Source organism: Girardinichthys multiradiatus, chromosome 4 (genome assembly GCF_021462225.1).
Source record: "Girardinichthys multiradiatus isolate DD_20200921_A chromosome 4, DD_fGirMul_XY1, whole genome shotgun sequence".
NCBI lineage: Eukaryota > Metazoa > Chordata > Actinopteri > Cyprinodontiformes > Goodeidae > Girardinichthys > Girardinichthys multiradiatus.
Window position 1 is genome coordinate 4184601 of NC_061797.1, and position 18807 is coordinate 4203407.

At 39.8% G+C, this 18807-nt stretch overlaps 1 protein-coding gene across 1 annotated transcript in view; it reads right to left on the minus strand.

Annotated features, from left to right (window-relative positions):
- Positions 1–18514, minus strand: part of lrrk1 (leucine-rich repeat kinase 1) — a 99799-nt gene extending 81285 nt beyond the window's left edge. The window contains exons 1-3 of the mRNA XM_047363226.1: positions 18378–18514; positions 11396–11536; positions 2683–2864 (exon numbers count right to left, since the gene is read on the minus strand). Of these exons, the coding sequence (XP_047219182.1) occupies positions 2683–2864; positions 11396–11465 (252 nt within the window). The 5' untranslated portion in view covers positions 11466–11536; positions 18378–18514. The remainder of the gene's footprint in view (positions 1–2682; positions 2865–11395; positions 11537–18377) is intronic.
- Between the last annotated feature and the right edge of the window lie 293 nt (positions 18515–18807).

Here is an 18807-nt window from a genome sequence, read left to right on the forward strand (position 1 = left end):
TGACAACAAAATCACACAAAAATCATCAATGGAAATCAAATTTATTAACCAATGGAGGCCTGGATTTAGAATCACACACAAAATTAAAGTGGAAAAACACACTAGAGGCTGATCCAACTTTGATGTAATGTCCTTAAAACAAGTCAAAATGAGGCTCAGTATTGTGTGTGACCTCCACGTGTCTTTATGACCTCCCTACAACACCTGGACATGCTCCTGATGAGACGGTGGATGGTCTCCTGAGGGATCTCCTCCCAGACTTGGACTAAAGCATCCACCAACTCCTGGACAGTCTGTGGTGCAACGTGACGTTGGTGGATGGAGCGAGACATGATGTCCCAGATGTGCTCCATCGGATTCAGGTCTGGGGAACGGGCGGGCCAGTCCATAGCTTCAATGTCTTCATCTTGCAGGAACTGCTGACACACTCCAGCCACATGAGGTCTAGCATTGTCCTTCATTAGGAGGAACCCAGGGTCAACCGTACCAGCATATGGTCTCACAAGGGGTCTGAGGATCTCATCTCGGTACCTAATGGCAGTCGGGTTACCTCTGGCGAGCACATGGAGGGCCATGGGGCCCTCCAAAGAAATGTCACCCCACACCATTACTGACCCACTGCCAAACCGGTCATATTGAAGGATGTTGCAGGCAGCAGATCGCTCTCCACGGTGTCTCCAGACTCTGTCACGTCTGTCACATGTGCTCAGTGTGAACCTGCTTTCATCTGTGAAGAGCACAGGGCGCCAGTGGTGAATTTGTCAATCCTGGTGTTCTCTGGCAAATGCAAAGCGTCCTGCACGGTGTTGGGCTGTGAGCACAACCCCCATTTGTGGACGTCGGGTCCTCATACCATCCTCATGGAGTCGGTTTCTAACCTTTTGTGCAGACACATGCACATTTGTGGCCTGCTGGAGGTCATTCTGCAGGGCTCTGGCAGTGCTCCTCCTGTTCCTCCTTGAACAAAGGCGGAGGTAGCGGTCCTTCTGCTGGGTTGTTTCCCTCCTACGGCCTCCTCCACGTCTCCTGGTGTACTGACCTGTCTCCTGGTAGCGCCTCCAGGCTCTGGACACTACGCTGACAGACACAACAATCCTTCTTGCCACAGCTCACATTGATGTGCCATCCTGGATGAGCTGCACTACCTGAGCCACTTGTGTGGGTTGTAGAGTCCGTCTCATGCTACCACGAGTGTGAAAGTACCACCAACATTCAAAAGTGACCAAAACATCAGCCAGAAAGCATCGGTACTGAGAAGTGGTCTGTGGTCCCCACCTGCAGAACCACTCATTTATTGAGTGTGTCTTGGTAATCGCCAAAGATTTCCCCCTGTTGTCTATTTTATTTGAACAACATCATGAGAAATTGATTGTCAATCAGTGTTGCTTCCTAAGTGGACAGTTTGATTTCACAGACATCACTGTTGTTATATATACGTTTTTGCAGGTGTAGAAGCAGTCTTCTGGGGTGTTAACTTTTTTATTCTCTTTGAACTTCTTTCTCTCTTCTATTCTTTTCTCCTCCTTGCCCTTTTACCTTTTTCCCCACCTCTATCTCTTTCTTGCTTTTTTTGTCCCTTGTTTGTTTCCGTCTCCGTCTCTATTGCAATTGAAATAATCCCAAAGCATTTTCTAATAACGTTTCTTATATATATGAAGCAGAGCATTAGAGTGTTAGCTGTTATGCTCCACTTGTGAAAGTAAATCTGTTGGGCTTCTTCTTGGCACTAAGACAACAACTCTGCCAGACAGGACACGTTTAAAAAATAAAAGCATACACCTGACCAGACTAGTAGGGAAGTATGGTGAACTCCTGCTGCTTCTGGAGCTGTCTTCACTTGTTATCATATCACCTGACAATTTTCTGCAATCCGCCATGCCCTCTTATAGTTCATAGTGGTTACAGGTGAGTAACCTTTCAGTTAATTCTAAAGCAAAAAGAACATGTGTAGATCGCAGAAGGAAAGAATGACATGAAAGAGGCTTCAGATAAGAAGCAGTGTTGTGTTTGTGCCCCACAAGCAACTGATCTTATATTGTCAGCTACAACTATCAAAATATCACAGATTAACATTTCCACATTGTATTATAGACATTAACACCACCAGCATCACAGCATCTGTGCTAGGCAGCCCTGCACTTGTTTTCTGCTCTGCAGGCTGTGTGCAGCCTCTGTTTGCTCCCGAAGGTTTAAATCTAGATTCAGAGGCATTATAGACTTCCTCCTTCCTGTTTACTGTTGGGCTCACAGTGGAAGGTGTTAACAGCATCACCAGCCAGGCCATACACATTGCTTGCACATCAAGGAGGAAACCAAATGAAAACTTCTAGTTTTACAGTGTACATTTATGCCTGATGTCACTACTATATCAATAATTCTTAAACTCTATCACATTTAAGTTACCACACATTTGAAATTATCAGATATATCTGAAGGGACAACAACCTAGTTTTTATACTGGGGAATTCAAATCTCTTTGGAATTGTTTTCAGCTTTGGTATTACTCGTAAAAAAAAGAAACAAAACCAAAAATCACAACAATCCCCACAGCATGGAGCAATAATGTCTTTTATTCAGATCATGTGAACATAGCTATTTTAATTTAGTAGAGTTAGGACTTGTGAATAAAAGCAAAGCTTCATATGACCCCACTTAACATGCTATGTTACACTAATGACTCACTCCGTCAGGATGGATGCCTCTGGAACATTCCACACAACAGGTCTGCTGAATAAGCTCCCTGGCAGTCTCCTCATCACCACCATCATAAGCTGCTTTGATGTTCTCCAGGGTTGAAGAGATTCTGGAGTTGGGATCAGAGGCCTCCACCGAGGACGCCTTGGCTCCCATTTCCTCCCCAGTGCCTGTTAAAAAAAGTTAAAAAAGGAGAAGTTAAAAATTAGAGTATTTGTATGGCAAACTGGGATCTATAGGCCTGTATCTGCATATTGCTGGTTTTACACAATCTAGTGTCTCAAAATTACTATCGTAGACAAACGTGGTTGGAAACCTTGACAAAATCCTTTCACACAATGTTCCCCAGATATTTTACAAAGAAAAAGCCTTCAAAAATAGTTTTGAATTGTGCAAGTATGCCTTAAAAAGTATTGTCATGATCCACATACCCACTGGATGTCTGGTTATGCTAACCAGACAGTGTGACAACATATATAGATAGAGATGTCTTTCTCCCAACTAGGCCCAAGGTTCTAGTATAAAGCTCTTGCCCTAAACCTTTAAAATTTTAAACATCAAAACATTATTAACCCAAACATCCAACGTAGTTATAGAATGTGCATGTAGTGATGAGAACAATGGGGAGAGAAATGGATATATGATCCGTGATCCCCATTAAAATGCGAATTATATTTGTAAAATACAAATTATTTCTGTTTATTAAATGCATTAAAACTAAAAACATGTCAACAAACATGTCATGTTCTTTCAGGGCCATGGTAGTACTGCTGCCTTGCAGCAAGAAGGGTTCTGGGTTCCATACCCTCAATCAAGGAACCTGCAGCAGTTTTTTCCTGCAGACCAGCTTGTTTTACATGCTGTAAAGCATTCACACAATAGTGTTCCTGTTTCTCTTTATTAATATTATTATTCTATATATTTAATACGTTTTATGGCACCTATCTCCTCCTTCATACTTTGTGCTATTTCAGCCACTCAACTTTTAAAATGTTCAGCTCATTTAGGACATTCCGGAAATGACTTGTTGTAGTAATATTTTTTATACTTTTTAGAATATTCAGCTTTTTGTGCCAATTTTTAGCCCATTGAAATGAATGGAAAATCTCAAAAAGTCTGCAAAATTCAGCACTTTCACATACTTTCAGCTAAAAACTCCATTCAATGTTTAAATGGGTCACAAGACATTAAGCTATCTTAAAATGATTTAGCTTTTTGATATCCCTTATGGTTTTTCTAAAATCGCAATTTAAGTTTTATGCAACTTTTCACAAGATTTAAATTTTACAATGTAATCCAATGACGGAATTCTCCTACTGTCACAGTGCACACTCTAGCTTTTCTCGGTTTTTGAAACTTGACTGAATTTTCACGAACAAATCGCTCTTGTTCTTACAGATTTCACTCTACAGAAGTAATTTATTCATCAAAACGTAGCTCTGCCTTTCTGCTTTCAGGCAATATAAGTGTCATTGCCGTTTGGTTTTACGATTTTCTTTAAACCCTCCCTGAGTGCAGGCATGTCACACCTCCTGACCCATTGGGATCAATACAAAATCTTAGAAAAGGAAGGACTGTGGGTTTCAGTGAAAAGGGTTGTTTTCGAATGGCCCAATCTCCTAAATGACAGTATGTAGAAACATGAGCCTTGTCAGCATTTTGCTTGAATGGGTCCTCTCAGTCCTTCACCGATTTCCCGTGAGATAGGTTTGTTTCAGAGTAAAAAATCTGCCTTCACTTAGGTTAAAATGTTCAAAATGATCCACTTTTTTACAGGGTCACATCTCCTACACAGAGTTTTGAAGAAACTTGAAAAGCTTCATGCAAAAGCGTGCAGATTCATACTGTACATGAATCAAATCGATAGCCCTTATAGTTTCCGAGTTATTCAAAGTTGTTCGAGAGCATGTTCAGGCATTTTTGTCTTTTTCTCAATTTTTCCCTTTCTTTTTACCTATTGTTGTGCCTTTAATAATATTTTGTCAACAAAAAAAGATCGACATTATCGTTCTCCTGTCCGTTCTGATAAAAATGGTCAAAGAATGACATCGATAGCCTTTACGGTTTCCAAGATATTAGGAGTAGGTCAGGAGCATGCTACTCTATGTTAAAAAGGCTGGCCAGTTAGAGGGTAGAGTGACGTCCTTCATTAGAAAAACAGCAGGTGTTGAATTTCACTGACACTCGATGTTGATTGGCTAATCCATTGCTGCCCTTCGCCCCTCCCACACACACAGACACATAACTATATATATGTGAGTCGTTTGACAGGAGATGATGTAGCAGTTCACACTAACAATTACCAGGAACAAACTTCCATCAGACCCAGATCCAAATTCCATCAGAACCAGGAAGAAACCTCTATCAGAACTATCAGAACCAGGTCCAAACTACATCAGAACCTGACAAAAAGCTCCATCAGTACCAGGAAAAAATTTCTATCAGAACCTTGCACAATTCTTCATCAGAACCAGGTACAAACCTGTATCAGAACCAGGTACAAGCCTGTATCAGAACCAGGTCTAAACTCCATCAGAATCATGAAGAAACCTTAATCAAAACCAGGTCCCGACTCCACCAAAACCTGGCAAAAATCTCCATAAGAACTTTGAACAAATCTACACCAGAACCATGTACAGGCATCCATCAGAACCAGGTACAAATCTTCATCAAATCCAGGAAGAGCCCTCCATCAGAATCAGGACCAAACTCCATCAGAACCAGAATGAAACCACTACTCTGTGACTTATGATGATAAGACCATCTTCATAGGTCCCAGGGGAGCATCAAAACAGCGACCATTTGATGTCAGCTATTTAAACAGCTTCTACTGCTGTTCCGACACCTGAACAAGAGTGAATAATTTTAAAGGGCAATTTCATAGACTTTTGAATAAAGGCTGTAGTAAGCATTAGCATTTTAGCTAATTTTAGCTTATGCATTGCTTTTTGTAGATGGGGTAAATTAATATCAGCCTTCATGCTAGTGATAGCCAATATGCTAATGTTAGCATTTTAGCTTCTCTTTCTACTCTCTTCGCTGAAGAATGCTTTTGCCTTGTTTAAGCAATTTTTTGTTTGTTTTTGTGTTTCTTCAGCGTATTTGTTGTTAGTTCATTCTTTTTCTGAATTTTCTGCCATTTTATATATATTTTAGCAATGACTTCAGCTTGCATTCATCTTGCATTTCAACAACTGTTTCAACAAGTAGTTTTGAGATAACATGACATTGTTATGGTGTTTTATAACTAATAGTCTTTCTGCTTAAACAGATCAGATAACAGTTCTTCTTTGCTAATGTTTCTGCTATTTCTACTAATTTATCAGATTTCACCTGATATTCTGCTGTCAACATTAGCCACTTTCTGCCAGCTTTCAACAGGAGTTTAGCATTTCTGTTTTCTTCTAATTCATTACATTTCAGCAGATTTTCTGCAGTCAATTTCAGCTGGTTTCTGCCAGCTTTCAGGTAAAAAATTCAGCTTACAGCATTCATAAGGCTTTTTTGCAGGAAATGCTAATTTATGTAGTTAAAATGGAGATTGCATAAATGAGTTTCTATGCATTCAAGTCCTTAAACTACAGTTTTCTTCCTTTCAATCAGCTCTGTTTGAGCAGGTGGATCAAGTTTAAAGCTACTGCAGTTAAATGAATAATGAGGAAAGATGATGAGTCAGACTGCTGTGCTGATGCTATTTGAGAAACCCTGAGGGAGTGAAACCATTTGACTCACATTGGAAGCACAGACTTCCAATTCATCACAATTCTTCTCCAAAACCTTCACTGCCAAACCAGTCATGCTGAAGGATGTTGCAGGGAGCAGATTGCTCTCCACAGTGTCTCCAGACTCTGTCACGTCTGTCACATGTGCTCAGTGTGAACCTGCTTTCATCTGTGAAGAGCACAGGGCGCCAGTGGCAAATTTGCCAATCCTGGTGTTCTCTGGCAAATGCCAAGCATCCTGCATGGTGTTGGGCTGTGAGCACAACCCCCATTTGTGGACGTCGGGCCCTCATACCATCCTCATGGAGTCGGTTTCTAACCTTTTGTGCAGACACATGCACATTTGTGGCCTGCTGGAGGTCATTCTGCAGGGCTCTGGCAGTGCTCCTCCTGTTCCTCCTTGCACAAAGGTGGAGGTAGCGGTCCTGCTGCTGGGCTGTTGCCCTCCTATGGCCTCCTCCACATTTCCTGGTGTACTGGCCTGTGTCCTGGTAGCGCCTCCAGGCTCTGGACACTACGCTGACAGACACAGCAAACCTTCTTGCCACAGCTCGCATTGATGTGCCATCCTAAATGAGCTGCACTACCTGAGCCACTTGTGCGGGTTGTAGAGTCCGTCTCATGCTGCCACGAGTGTGAAAGCAACACCAACATTCAAAGCCAACATTTATTTTTGTGAGTAGTGTATATGTGTGACTACGATATGTGAGTGCCAATGTACGTGAAAATATGTAATGAAAATAGTGTTGTATTATACGGTTGTATATTGATACAGTGATGATAGTGAGATTTATTAATTTTGAGTTTACTTGGTATTCCCTTGGTATTGGTATTACTTGGTGACCTCTGTGGTCACTAACTAAAACAAGTCACATTCCTTTCAGCTCGAAAGAGGCACCTGTCAAAGGTGTTCCCTCTCACCATTGCTTTTCACTCTAGCCGTTGAGCCTTTGGCAATCAGTATAAGAGAAAATAAACTTATTAAACCATTCATTATTGATGGTACTAATAATAAAATATCACTCTACGCGGTTGACATCACAATCTTTTTGACAGAATCCCGAACAATCTGTTCTGCACTTGCTTGATTTGATAAATTAGTTTGGCATAATTTCTGGATATGCTGTACATTGGCCAAAAAGTGACCTTTTGTCGCTCACAGCTGATCAAGATCCCACATTTCAGACCACATCTCAGTTCAGCACTCTGAAGGATAGTGTTAAATATATAGGTGTCAAACTCACAAAAAAAAGTTACTCTTTAAATATAACTTCATGGAGAAATTAAACGCTCTGAAAAAGAACACTGAAGAATGGAGAACATCGCCACTATCATAAATAGGTCGTATAAATACAATTAAAATGGTTTCTCTACCAAGATTGCTTTGTTTATTTTTAAAACATCCAGATTTTTATTCCGATGTCCTTTATAAGACACGAAGAATCTCTAAACTATATCTACAGAAGCTAAAGGAACTTGGGGGCTTTGGCCTTTCATGTTTCTTATGTTATTATTGGGCCACTAATAGCAAAGCGATGGTATATTGGCAACTGGCTGATAATCCTGATTTACTGTCTGAGATACCATTCTGGTTAGCAATAGAACAAACTCTGCCCCAAAAAAACCTCCCTCAGGGCAATTCTTTTTTCAGAACCAAGGTCGAGAGCCTCCTGCAAGGAAGAACATTATACGATAAATCTGGATGCATATCAGAAAATTTAGCCAACTTCCAAAGACTTCCAAATCAGTGCATGCTCCTATATGGCATAACCATGCCTTTCTTCCTTTAAATACAGATGCCGTTTTTAAAGAGTGGAATAGGAAAAGAATAAGGTCAATAAAAAGATATTTATGTTGATAAAAAACTTTGTTTATTTAAATATTACAAACAAATATGACCTACCAAAACCTAATTACTTTAGGTTTTTACAAATACGTCATTATATAAGACAAAATATTTAATCATCTGATTTTTTACCAGTAGAAAGCGATATTTTTAAGCTCTCACCTGGTCCACCAGAAACAGAAAGTCTGATTTCAAAATTGGTTCGTATTTTCTCCCACAAACTTGCACATCCTGCTTTTAAATGTAAACAAATATGGGAGACCCATCTTAATATCAAGATTCAAGATAAAACATGAAAACAAGCTTTAAATTACATTCATTATTGTTCAGTTAATGCTAGATTACACCTGATTCAATTCAAAGTCATACAGTACAGAGATTACATTACTCAAAGGTCAAATTACGCAACATCTCCTCCCAAATTTCTCCTCTATGTGAAACGTGTAAGAAATCAGATGGCACACTTGGTCACCAGTTCTGGTTATGCCCTTAAACTCAGTACTTCTGGGAATCGATCGTTAGATGGTACTCTAAGGCATTAAAGTGAACTTGCATCCCAATCCTGAAATTGCAATACTTGGCTCCTCCAATAATTTGAACAATATCGGTCAACATGTTACAATTGTAGTGACTTATGGTATGGTCATAGCAAAAAGATGCATTTTAAAAATGTATAAATCTGACTTACCACCTAAGTTTGAGACCTAGCTGAGAGAGATATGAATCCTTCATTGAAATATCTGACAATTTATAGAAATTCAAAGGCGTATGGAGACCTTTTCTGGAGTATTTAAACCTAGTTTACACCACTAAAGGGCACCTATTCTGACATATGTGATACAGGCAAGTGGACATTTAGCTCTGACATTACATTAAGCCCATTTGTATGTGATTCATTTTGGTATGTTGCATCGTGAGTTAAGTTTTTATTAATTTTCATTTTTATTTATTTACTTTCTCTTATTGTAGGTGCTTGTATGTTAGCTTTATTTCTTCATTATTATTATTTTCCCCGTCTCTGTATATTGTTTAATATTCTGAAAATTGAAAATAACAATATTTGGGGAAATATCCTTTAAATGCAACTACTTCCAACATTCCAGGTACTATAATGATAATCTGTGTATTTTCCAGCATTATGGATCACAAAGCCAAAGAACTGTACAAATAATAAAAAGCTTTTGTGTTTGTTGTGCATTCTTCATGTTCTGTGAGCCAGTGAGCCAAATTCTGCTAGGGGTTTGTTTCTGTTAAAAACTAGTCATTCCTCTCCACTGTTACACATGATTGCACATGATTGCACAGAAGGAGGGCTTGCTGCAAAGTCACTGATTGATGCAATTAGCTGGGCTTCCTTAGATAGATACCTTTTTAATAAATGGCATTACATGATCAGCTTTTTATTTGTTGAATTTGGTGACAATGCGGACATACCCCAGGCCAGAATTTGAATTAAGGACCTTCTTGTTGCCATGCAACTGTGCTAATAACTTCACCACCATCCAGTCCTAATAAGACTCAGTTTACCAATATATCCTTAATGATTAAAACCAAGAATGAACAACACATTTCACATATGAATCAAATGATAAATTTGGTCAAATGTCATCTTCAGGTATCCTGAGAAACTTTATTTTTGGTTTATGCTAGCTGTAAGCCACAATCATGATAAACATTGTCAGAAATAAATACTTGAAATTTATCACTCTGTGTCTAATAAATTTGTTTTTGTGCTGAAATCTGTTTTTAATAATTTTATGATGTATTTACATGCACCTTTATATAAATAAACTTAATTAAATGGAACAAGAGGCAGGTGGTTTTACTTTCGGTTTGTTTCCTCTGTGTGTGTGTATCCACTCCGCCCCTGGAAGATTTACTTTGTGCACAACAGCAACTAAATACAAAGGTTATGGTGAACAGAATTTATCCAGTCCATCACCTGAAACCAGTACACAACACAACTTACTCACAACAACCTCCCAGGTCATGTTCTTTGTGTTGTTTTAGTTGACAAAGCAGTGATTTTTAGGACACACACTGAAGCTGTTCCTTTCATAGACTAGGTCAAGAGAGTTTCCAGTGTCTGAAAACAATCCCAGCAAGTATGTTCAATAGTCATAATGAAAGCCAATCAACCTTTGGACAGTCATTGATAGTACTTGAAATCTGCCCCAGGTTAACATTTTTACCATCAATCAAACTCTTGCACTGTGTTATCCTGCAACCTGTTTGCAGATAAACTAGAAGAAGTTTAGATACTGTATCAGAGGGTATCCAGTGAAGGGCTTATATAGACATACAGCTTCCTTCTCTAAGACTACACCTGTCAAAGGTGGACATCGGCAGAGAGAAGAGAACAGAGAAACTTGTTATTTTACTCAAGGTGGCAAGAGCAAGAATAAGTCTTTTCTGGCCAGGGCAATTCATACTTTACAAGAACTCAAATGCAGACGTCCAAGTAGGTCCATTTTAAATATCTGACCAATCACACTATATTTGCTGGACACCACACAAAAACAAAGTTCTGACCAGAAGATATGTCGTGCTCAGGCTGCAAGCACTCCCAAACCAGTGCTATGGGTACAGAATGATGCCACTATGTTCTTGCAGCCCAGGGACAGAGAACAAATGGCCTTTAGTGAGCAGCTCTGAAGAAACCAATCCTGAGGAAGGTCTAAGTAACTCCTGATTTGGTGCACTTTGGTTAGGATGAACACATTGTAAAAAATAAAATTACTAAGAATGCACATTATAATAAACAGACAGTTGTCATTTGTTTGCAAATAATGCAGACAGCCTCCCTGAGTTCTGATCTTTCTCACTGAGGGTTAAAACCAGAAAGCTCTCTCAGTGAGCACAGTTTAGGCCATGAAAAAGGCGCATAGCAACAGTTTAGGATTCTCACTCTGATGGTTTCACTTCTCTTTTTGCTAAATGTAAGCAGCTTTGCTGTCCGTCCATATGCAGACACATTTCAGTTTTGGAGTTGCTTTTTTTCTGGAGGTACCTGATGAATCTTGCACTGCAGTATGAAAGCCTTTTCATACTGCATACTTTCATACTAAGGCTTTTCATACCAAGTGTAATTCTAAATTTAGAGAAAATAATAAAACAATGGAAAATGACTCACTGTTTCCTTGCTCCATGTTGCTGGGAGGTTTTCCAGTTTCTTTGGAAACGCCAACAGACCAGTAGGACATTCCTACTGAAGTCAGTGGTGAAGTTAACCACAGTCAGAGTACAGGTCCTTCAAATAGATGTAATCGACAACCTGCACAAAGAAAGCAGCAGTAATGAGGAACAACTGAACCGAACTGGCCGATTTTAGTCATTTTTAAAATATTGGTATTGGTCTGATAAATAAACTGGGCTGATATAAAACATTAATATGTATTACCATCTTGTTGCTGTTTGTGTATGTGTTTAAGGAGAGGAAGGGGTGGCTGTTGGCCATGTGGTATTTGTTTAGGCGTGACAGTGAAGCAGTGCAGGACAGTAGGGTGTTTAACTGAAGCACAGAAGCAATGTCAACAGTGTGGTTGTTTTTCATGGTGTCAAAAGGGTAGTGAGATATACAGCATATAATATATAGTAACGTCAAATATCGGTTATAGGCCAGAACAGCGATATTAATATCGGATATCAGTATCGGCCTGAATTTTCAAATTGGTGCATCCCTAATGTTAAACCAAATGAAAGACTCCAATTAAACAGTCAGTCAGTCAGTCAGTCATTTTCTACCGCTTATTCCATAGTGGGTCACGGGGGAGCTGGTGCCTATCTCCAGCAGTCTATGGGCGAGAGGCGGGGTTCACCCTGGACAAGTCGCCAGTCCATCACAGGGCAATTAAACAGTCTGTTCACATATTCATCCATCATCTCCCACTTATCCAAGACCAGGTCATGGGGGTAACTACTCCAGTAGGGAAACCCAGACGTCCCTCACCCCTTGTAATGCATAATTGTAAAGTGGATGGAAAAGGATATATGGTTATATGCATGAATGTGTATTTGTATTCAGCCACTCTGTATCAGAACATTGTAGAAACACCTTTCACTGCAGTTACATCTACAAGCCTTTTGTGATACTTTGCTTTGCAGTTCTAGTCTCTGGTCCAAAATTCAAATGGCAACACTCAAACTAAGGTTTTGATCTGTAAAACTGATTTTATTAACATATAAAAATAGAAAGAACAAACAATGCAAAAAACCCAGTTCTGGAATTATTAATAATGTTCTAACTGTATAATAATTGGTTAAAGGTGTTTGGTAATCGTCTAATAATCAACAGCAGCAATTGCCACCTGTAAGACAGATAAAGCTTAGCAGAAAAACAGTGTTCTAAAATGCAGTTAATCAACAAAAACAATAACTGAAAACCAAAATAAATAGGGTGTTGCAATAGTCCACAGACCACATTGCAACCTGACTAAAAAGTTAGGTGGGATCTTATGAGAGGTGTGTAAAAATGTACACCAGCAGATCACAACGAAGTGAAGGAATGGTGCTCAAGAGCAACAAGCCGATTCATCTCACACATTCAGGATGTGAAAGACTTTTAAAGCCAATCAACTGCTTCAGCTTATTGCTAAAGGTTCTACAAAGTCCTTCATTACAGGGTTTACTTTATTTACTGGCTAAATATTTCTTTAATAAATATTGGTAGTGTGTGATTTCTGGTGTGCCTTTGTGACTTAAGGTTGGATTGAAATCATTTTAGAAGCTGGTATAATTTGATCAGTTGTATTATGTCTAGACTCAAAACATCCTAGGACAGAAAGGCATAGTTGTTTTTCTTTTTACCATGATAGCACATATGAAATTATTTGTAAATGTTTATTTGAAGACTGGCTTCATATAACATAAACTGTCCAGTTCCTTTACTGGAGCAGGTTATGTTTCCAGCTTTTGTTTTAAACAAAGCCAATTTTCTTTGCATCCCTACAGCAGTTGGTCCTTTTTCCACTTCTTATTTACCCGGGCCTGCTTATGTTCGGCTCTACATCAGTGAAGCATGCATATAGCCTTCCGTTCATATGCCACGTTGCACAGTAAATTTCAGTTCCTCTAATTTTACGTTCTGTGGGCAGACTTCAAAACAATTTTTTTCACAGACATTTACAAGCACAACCCCTCTTCTCTCCTGCCTCTTCACTGACTCCTGAAGGTTTAACCCACAATTCCCGGTTTGCACTAGTGGCGCACGAGGGGCTGCCATGTTTGGTTACATATTAAACTGTCGCCTTCACCTTTAAAGTTTGATGCGTTCACTTGCCGTTCCTTGGTTTGACAAATCATGTAGCCAGTGATGCCTCAGGGGCAGTTGTTAAGCATATGATCCACAGTGTTTCAGTCATCCTGAAACCTGTTATAGGAACTCCAAGTCTTTTCAAAACTGAAAGTTGTGTAGTGGGCCGCCAGCTTTACCTGCTGTAAATAAAGCTGTGGGTATACCTTCATGCGTCAGATGTCTCCAAATAATTTGGGACGTTCAGAATGCCCTTTTTATTCCCTTGCATGAGGTGGACAGCATTCACAGCAGTTCCTGTTTTAAACACTGAATGTAGCTGCAGATCAAGCCTCTGTGTAATTATCAAATGGTAGCAGAAGTGAATCTATAACCTGAAGAGATGCACTCCTAATGGCCAACTCTAACTACAAAGTCTGACTTCATAAGTATTACTTCTAGGCGTTTATCGAAGAGCATGTACATTTTGGCAAAAATATTCTCTCCAATTATATTCATTTATTTTCAACATAAGATTGTGAAAAATGTATGTGCTTTCAGACTGTATCCTGCCACTCTTCTTGCTTGATGAGTACCATTCACACTGCCTGTGGAAGGTTACTAAAATGGCGCGCTTTTGTTGGAAGATGATTCCATTTGTGTGGAGAGAAACCAGGTATAGTCTATTCAATTCAGTTTATTTATATAGTGCCAATTCACAAAACATGTCATCGCAAAGCACTTCAACCGAACCAATTGACCAGCAGGTACATACATTCCAATTGATCTTAACTATCAAACAGCGCAGTCAAATTCAGTTGGTTATCTTTCTCCTGTCCTCTGCACATGACAACGATCCATCAAAAACAGGATTGTTATTCCTTTTCTGTTAACACATCTGTTACAAACTCCATGCACACCATAGAAAATTTAAAAACGGTGTAATTTCCCTGGCACGCCACTAGTAGGCAATATGTTCTTTGAAACTCAACATGCTCATGCATACAAACACTAACAGGGACGTTTTCAAAACGTTACACTGTGGAACCTGTTTTTCAGATCCTGCCATTTTAAGGGAAAACGTATGCCGTTGTGGTGTACATGAATACCAAGAAACTTTGTCATGTACACCGGGCCTTAATGTTTTAATTTTTAGAAAACAAATGTGATTTACAGCTAACTATAAGTTATAGCAGCTTTAACATAAAAATGTATTTCAGCAATGTTAAAACAAAATGATAGCAGTAATACGTCTGCGATATTGCTGGAGGAACAATGTAAGAAAGCAGTTCTAACTAAAACAAAAAAAAAGTTCTGTAACCAAAACAGTTATGTAAGCGTGGGTAAGACATTTACTCCACATAACCTCTCAACGGAACCCCATTTAAAAATAATTAAAACCTGAACTATCCCTTTAATATCCTGGAATTTAGGAATGCCCCAGAATATCACACCACAGTGCATTCTGGTATACTGAACAGGTCGTTTTCAGTGGTTGAAAGAAAGGGATAGAAAGAAAAAGTGACAGAGATAGAGATGCCAAAAAAAAAAACAAGGTATGGAGTAAAAATGTATTTATAGTTAGAGGTTGTCAAAAAATCGCAATCTTCAAAAGGACTTTTTTTGAGTCGGATCCATTTTTGATTCCAAAGTTGGGCATTTATACCTTTTTTATATATGTATACAATTCATAAATACTGTTAAACTATGAACTATTTTTATGTAGCATTGTCTGTTCTTTTAAAACACCTGGATTTAAGCAAGCTGACTGATTGTTTCGTAATAATAAATAATAAAAATGATAATAAAATCTAAACATTTATCTCTTTTTGTGCTTACTTACTGATGACACATTCCATATTTATATATCCTAGTTACAACACAAATCCCTGAAAGACCACATTTGTAAGTTTTTTTTGTTTTTGTTTTTTTGCTGCCTATGGAGAGAGATAGCGTAGAGTTACATCACAAGGACATGACAACGAGATCCTTCACAGAAATGCAACATTATTTCTGATTCTGGTCTATAACAATAAAATATTACATACTAACCTGTAAAGTTTTATGATAAATAATAGAATAATATATACAGGTCCTTCTCAAAATATTAGCATATTGTGATAAAGTTCATTATTTTCCATAATGTCATGATGAAAATTTAACATTCATATATTTTAGATTCATTGCACACTAACTGAAATATTTCAGGTCTTTTATTGTCTTAATACGGATGATTTTGGCATACAGCTCATGAAAACCCAAAATTTCTATCTCACAAAATTAGCATATTTCATCCGACCAATAAAAGAAAAGTGTTTTTAATACAAAAAACGTCAACCTTCAAATAATCATGTACAGTTATGCACTCAATACCTGGTCGGGAATCCTTTTGCAGAAATGACTGCTTCAATGCGGCGTGGCATGGAGGCAATCAGCCTGTGGCACTGCTGAGGTCTTATGGAGGCCCAGGATGCTTCGATAGCGGCCTTTAGCTCATCCAGAGTGTTGGGTCTTGAGTCTCTCAACGTTCTCTTCACAATATCCCACAGATTCTCTATGGGGTTCAGGTCAGGAGAGTTGGCAGGCCAATTGAGCACAGTGATACCATGGTCAGTAAACCATTTACCAGTGGTTTTGGCACTGTGAGCAGGCGCCAGGTCGTGCTGAAAAATGAAATCTTCATCTCCAAAAAGCTTTTCAGCAGATGGAAGCATGAAGTGCTCCAAAATCTCCTGATAGCTAGCTGCATTGACCCTGCCCTTGATAAAACACAGTGGACCAACACCAGCAGCTGACACGGCACCCCAGACCATCACTGACTGTGGGTACTTGACACTGGACTTCTGGCATTTTGGCATTTCCTTCTCCCCAGTCTTCCTCCAGACTCTGGCACCTTGATTTCCGAATGACATGCAGAATTTGCTTTCATCCGAAAAAAGTACTTTGGACCACTGAGCAACAGTCCAGTGCTGCTTCTCTGTAGCCCAGGTCTGGGGAATGCGGCACCTGTAGCCCATTTCCTGCACACGCCTGTGCACGGTGGCTCTGGATGTTTCTACTCCAGACTCAGTCCACTGCTTCCGCAGGTCCCCCAAGGTCTGGAATCGGCCCTTCTCCACAATCTTCCTCAGGGTCCGGTCACCTCTTCTTGTTGTGCAGCGTTTTCTGCCACACTTTTTCCTTCCCACAGACTTCCCACTGAGGTGCCTTGATACAGCACTCTGGGAACAGCCTATTCGTTCAGAAATTTCTTTCTGTCTTACCCTCTTGCTTGAGGGTGTCAATAGTGGCCTTCTGGACAGCAGTCAGGTCGGCAGTCTTACCCATGATTGGGGTTTTGAGTGATGAACCAGGCTGGGAGTTTTAAAGGCCTCAGGAATCTTTTGCAGGTGTTTAGAGTTAACTCGTTGATTCAGATGATTAGGTTCATAGCTCGTTTAGAGACCCTTTTAATGATATGCTAATTTTGTGAGATAGGAATTTTGGGTTTTCATGAGCTGTATGCCAAAATCATCCGTATTAAGACAATAAAAGACCTGAAATATTTCAGTTAGTGTGCAATGAATCTAAAATATATGAATGTTAAATTTTCATCATGACATTATGGAAAATAATGAACTTTATCACAATATGCTAATATTTTGAGAAGGACCTGTACAGATTCAGGGGCGAATGCAGGATTTTATCGGAGGGTACACACAAAACCATGACCGCCCCGGACCCACATAACCACAACCCTGACGCACATCATAGGCCTACGCGTGGCGCACACACCCCAACCTTACACCTGATCCACACAAAGACATGCGAGCTGCGCGCGATGCGCGTGGCACACAAAAACCGCGCACCTGACTGTCAGGTCCTGACCTACACAAACACGTCACAGGAGCCATAAATGGCCCAACACGATCAGCGCGAGCGCGCGCACACACACATACATATACATACACACACACTGGCGATGTTGATTTTGGGGTGAAGGTTCAACAGGGCCAGAGGAGCGAGCCTGGTGTCCGACATGTTGCGTAGATACGTTTCAAGGCGCCTCGGCATACTGGAGGTCCGCTCTGCTGAGGCAGTGGACACTGGCATAGTCAGCAGAACTTTTACTATCTATGTACATTAGGAATAAAAGGCGCCACCAGCCAGATAAACAAAAGTAAACTAACCAATGAAATTTTAGTTTAGGACGCACGTGCGCCCACCCTTACAGACGCACACAGTACGTACAGGACGCTTTGACATAAAATACCATTTCTTATTTTATTTCGTTCACAATTTTGGTAAGAAATCAATAAAAAGTGAAATAATTATAATAGATTTAGCAAGGCATGCTTATTACGTACAGCCGTACAGCTGCAGGCGTGACTGCACAGATTAAAAACACAAAAGATAAAGCTTGCAGCTCAGAGACGGCTCACAAATTATTTCTTCCATATGTTTTTATAACTATCTCCACAATACAGTTATTATGGGTTGTTTATGGGACAGGTTCCTAGCGAACTAGATGTATTTACAGGGGACAACTTCTGCCTGACGCGATTTTGCGACCGTATCGATGCGCACATTAACTGCGACACTTTTCCAGTTCTATAAGCAGTTAATACACCATCCGATATCCAAGATAGTTGCAAAGTTGTCTGATTAATGGAGTACAAATGTGAATAACTACTGAAAGTTTCTGGAAAGTGATCCCGGAAATTGTAAATCTGTTACATGTTTTTAATCGATTTAAACCTTACCTACGTCAACTTGCAAGCCAGCTTCGTGCTTCAACGTCAATAGAACTCGAAATATAAACTGGAAATCACCGCGTACCAGTTTATGGTTGCTGTACCAAACCACAACATTTCCTCAGACTACCAGTCAGAAACACCCAGCTTACCTCATGCCTGACAGGTCCAGCTTTCATCCCGACACGACAGCATTATACCCGCAGTGCTGCGCAGCGCCAGGTGGTAAGCCGGACCTTTTCTGTCCGGCTCTAAACTTCCAGTCCACTTCCTAAATCTCAGATCCAAACTCCCCAACCCGGACACACTGCTGCTACACATGCGTATACGCAGCAGAAGCAGGGCTTCAAAACAACAACTAGTTCCGCTAATCATTCCCAAAATAACACCACGCCTACAGCGTTATAAACAGCCTTTCTTCAACAGAACCTTACAACTCCTGCTGGTCAGTGAAGCAATAAATTTGTTGGGTGATTCTTAACTTAATAAACGGTAGCCTACTTTGTTAAAGTTACTGACTTTCATAAAGATACTGAGTGTAAAAACTACTGCTGGAAAGGAAAGATAAACCAGTAGGGGTTG